Source organism: Alligator sinensis, unplaced genomic scaffold (assembly GCF_000455745.1).
Source record: "Alligator sinensis unplaced genomic scaffold, ASM45574v1 scaffold8_1, whole genome shotgun sequence".
NCBI lineage: Eukaryota > Metazoa > Chordata > Crocodylia > Alligatoridae > Alligator > Alligator sinensis.
This window is the reverse complement of record NW_005842568.1, coordinates 1,010,245-1,014,390: the sequence shown is the minus strand read 5'-3', so window position 1 is coordinate 1,014,390 and position 4,146 is coordinate 1,010,245. Positions and strand designations below refer to the sequence as shown.

Below are 4,146 nucleotides of genomic sequence, written 5' to 3'. Positions count from 1 at the left end.
CCCTCAATCCCATCCTTGCCAGGGGGCCCGGCTGGGCCAGGGGGCCCTGGGAAGCCTGGGGGGCCTTCAGGGCCTGGGGGCCCTAAAAGAGCAGCAGAGCCCAGGGTCACAGTGGTCAAGCCGTGCCCACCCCCTGCCTCCACGAGCCCCCTCCCAGGTCCCCCCCGTACCGGTGCGGTCCTGCAGCGCGAGGTCCTGCACCTGGGTGAGCAGGTGCTGCAGGGAGGCGTTGAGCGCACTGAGGCGGCGGGCCAGGGGCACGAGCTGGGCGCCGGCATGCAGCTTGTCCAGTAGCGCGCCGTGGGTGCGCAGCGTGGCATTGAGCTCGCTCAGGCCCCCCCACAGCCCGGCCACGTGCCGGCCCAGCCCCTCCTTGACCTTGCGCAGGCTGCCGCCCACCGTGTCCAGCTGCTCGCACACGCTCTCCAGCTTGGCCACTCTCCTCCCGGCCGCCCGTCCAGGCCGGGTTGGCAGGTGGGCGCCGGCAGGCGCGCCAAGGTCTCGAAGCGCGTGTCACTGTCGGCCACGTGCTCCGTCAGCTCAGCCTGCACCTTGTTGATCTCGGCAATGATGTGGTCCTTCGTGGTGTCCAGCTGCCGCAGGTCGGTCTGGTGCTTCTCCATAGTTGCCTGCAGCCCGCGCAGCGTGTCATTGTGCGAGCTGAAGCTGAGGATCACCTCCGAGAGCTCACCCTGCAGCGCCTTCAGGTCCACACCGGACACCCCGCCAAACACGCTGAACCCATCCAGCGGTTTGTGGGCCTCGGGCAGCTCCTCACCCGGCCCCGGCCCCGGCCCCGGCTGGCAGGGCAGGGCACAGGCGGCCACCTCGGCCCGCAGCCGGCCCAGCTCCTCCTGCAGCCCGGGGCAGGCCTGACCACAGCCACCCCGCAACGCGTCCTCCAGCCGGCCCAGCCGCGTGCCCGTGCGGTTGTAGTAGAGCGCCAGGTCCTTGTGCAGCGAGGCCAGGCCCCCGGTGCCCTCCAGCCCGTCCAGCCGTGCCCCCAGCTGCCCCACCATGCCCTGCAGCCCCCGCACCGCACCGCCCAGCGCATCCCTGCCAGCCCCCAGCTGCTGCAGCCCCGCGCTCAGCCCGCGCAGCTGCTCTTCCACGTCCAGCACGTGCCGCTCCAGGGCATGCAGCCTGGCATCCCCATCCTGGGGCCCCTCACCCGCTGTGGGGCACAGCTGGCCACAGTCCTGCACCCGCTGCTCTAGCTCCTCCAGCCGCGCCACGGCAGAGCCGGGCAGCCCTGCGCTGCCCCTCAGCTCCTCCAGCTCCCCACTCAGATTGCGCAGAGCCTGTGACACATGGCCCTGGAAGCCACCGAGCCGGGCATCCAAATCAGCCAGGTGGCCCTCAGCCCCGCGCAGCCGTGAGTCCAGGCGCTTGCCGGCCTGTGCTAGCTCATCGGCCACGTGGGCGCGCAAGTCGGCCTGGAGCTGCAGATCGTGCTCCTCCAGGCTGCGCTGCGTGGTGTTGACTCGGCCCTCGAGTATGGCCAGGCGTCCATCCAGCCCCGTGTCCGGCACTGCACCTGGCTCTGCCCGCTCCAGCCCGCTCAGCTCGTGGTCCAGGCGCCCATTGAGCACGGTGAAGGAGCCGGCCACCACATCGAGGCGGCGCTCCAAGTCATCGAGGCGGCGCTGCAGCCCCTCCAGCGAGGCACAGCAGTCCTGGGGCAAGCGGGAAGCCAGTGCACTCACGTGCCGCCGCACACCCGCCACCGCCTCCCTGTTGCGCTGGTCCACGGAGCCCACCAGCTTCTCCAGCCCCCGCAAGCGCTCCCGGTCCTCGGCCTGCTGCCGTCGCAGACCCTCAGTGCCTGCCAGGCAGGGCGCGCAGGCCTCCTGCACCCGCTGCTCCAGCTCGCCTGCCGCGCCTGGCACCACCGCCCCCTGCCGCCCGCCGGGGCTGTGGCTCAGGTGGTCGAGCTCAGCAGCGTGGCTGGTGATACGGTTGTCCAGGCTCTCCAAGCGGCGCTGGATGGCATCCAACGTCTCTTGCACCTCAGGGGCCGCAGCAGCGTCGGCTGGGGCCTTGCCATTGAGCGAGGCCTCCACCGCCCGGCGCACCTCGGTCGTCAGCGTCTCACCACCACTCCGCACCGTGGACTGCAGATCTTGCAGCTGCTGGCTCAGGCTCTGCACCTTCTCTTCCAGCTCCTTCACCTTCTCGCTGTCTCCAGGGCCTGGCGGCAGGGCACGGTGTAAGCCCCAGCCCCAGCCCGGCCTGGCACTGGGGGAGCCCGGTGGCATTTTGGGGTCCCCACCAACCAGGCACCCCTAGGATGAGCCAGCTGGGGCCCATGTTGAACTGGTGGCCAGGGAGCCCAGGAGAGCTAGGTAGGTATGGAGGCATTAACATGCGGGGGGTGCTGCGGGCAGGGGTCTCCTAGCTGGTCCCCCCACCCCAGGGTCCCCCTGCCCCAGTGGTACCTTCTCCCCCCAGGCCACTCAGGGGGTTGCCGAAGCCAGAGAGCGTGGGGCGCCCAGGCCGGGGGCGCGGGCGAGTGGTGGTAAGTGCGGGGGCCTGCGCCGGCCCCTCCAGGCAGTCATCGCCCGCATAGCCATGGCAGCACCTCCACTCCAGGTCTGTCACTGTCTTATAGGCCACCTTGTAGCGTGGCCGCACGAAGCTACGGTACCTGTGGGCAGCAAGCACTGAGCCACCCGCCCTGCCTCCACGGGCGCTGCACTGTGCTGTGCTGCACTGCACCGCCCGGGACAGACCAACCCTGGCCACCAGGGGGCACCGTCTCCTGCACTGCACTGCCAAGAGATGCCAGCTCTAGCCATCAGGGGCACTGCACTACACTGCGTTGCGCTACCCTGCACTGGGTGGGGATGAGATGCCAGTGCTGTCCCAGCCCCTGGGGTGCCTGGCACGTGCAGGGCTAGAATCGGGGGGGCAGTGCCTCCTGGCTCCCACCAGCCCCCACACTGTGTGAGAAGCCAGCAGCACCCAGGGGAGCAGAGAGCGGCCCTCCCCGTGAGGCCTGGGCTGGGCACCCGGTGCTGGGGCCAGTGCTGACCCCGAGGCAGCCCCGAGGCCGGGGGAGTGCAGCCTGGCAGCCCCGCAGGAGTCCAGGACCAAGGCCTGCAGCCCACGGGGTGCAGTACATGGGAGGTCAGGTGACCAGGTGGGGGTGGAGCCTAGACCTATATAAGCCTGGCTCCTGGGCTGGGGGCTCACTCTGGCCTGGTGTGGTGGGAGGGCAGGTGCTGCCTGCGATCTCCAGCACCTGCCCCTGAGAGGAGGGGAGCAGAGGGGTGGGGTGGAGGAGCTCTGTGGTAGGGATACTGGGGTGGGGGTCACTTTGGGTTGCTTGTATGACTGCTCTGGTGCGAGGGGCTGGGGAGGGCGCCACGTGGGCCTAGAGCTCGGCCGGGGCAAGAACCTGGAGCGGCCCGACCAGGCGGGGGCAGAGAGGGGGCGTGTGCCCCAGACCCAGAGATCCATGGAGCGGGCTGGGGCCAGATGCAGGGGAGACGCCTGTTTGGGGACCGGGGTCAAAGCTCCGGTCAGACCGAGGCGGCCTGAGGCCAAGTAGGCAAGTGAGCCACGTCCCAACGGGCCACGTCACACCCTGCCCCCCCCAGCAGGCCAAGAGGGCAAAGCTGCAGCCGACCCCTCGCTGCCCCAGCCCGTGGAGAACGCCGGCTCCGTGCCTCCGCCGGCGTCTCCACCACAATCAAATCCCAGAGCAAATTCTTCTGTGGCAAGAGTTTGGCCCAGGCCCAGGAGGGCTTGGACGCCACCGCGACTTCCCCTGCACGTCTCCGGGTGTCTCCTGGGAGCCGTGTGGCACCCTTCGAGGGGGCTTGTGCCCCCCGGGCTGCCCCCGAGACCAGCATGTGCCTGGCAGCAAAGGAAGCCAGGGCAGGGCGTCAGGATGGCTCAGACGGGCCAGTGCTGCCAGGAGCTCGGACCCCTGCCCTCCTTCCTGGGGCAGCTGTGGGGGTGGGGCGCACCCCAGACCCCCCTCCCCATGCAGGGGGCTCTTCCCAGTGCGCCCCATGTGCCTGGAGCACACACTTGCCCCCTCAGGGAGCCCCAGGCCACCTCCTGCCCCCCTGGACAGCCTGGGTTGGGCCCCCATGGGACTGCCCCGGCTCAGACAGTGGGGGGTGCGCACATCCCCTC

The 4,146-nt window shown here is 70.2% G+C and overlaps 1 protein-coding gene across 1 annotated transcript in view; it reads right to left on the bottom strand.

Annotated features, from left to right (window-relative positions):
* EMILIN1 (elastin microfibril interfacer 1) overlaps nucleotides 1–4,146 on the bottom strand; it is an 11,109-nt gene that overhangs the window by 1,723 nt on the left and 5,240 nt on the right. The window contains 4 exon segments of the mRNA XM_014524047.2: nucleotides 1–82; nucleotides 171–441; nucleotides 444–2,191; nucleotides 2,439–2,788. The exon segment at nucleotides 1–82 is cut by the window's left edge and continues 11 nt beyond it. Coding sequence (XP_014379533.2) covers nucleotides 1–82; nucleotides 171–441; nucleotides 444–2,191; nucleotides 2,439–2,788 — 2,451 coding nt within the window.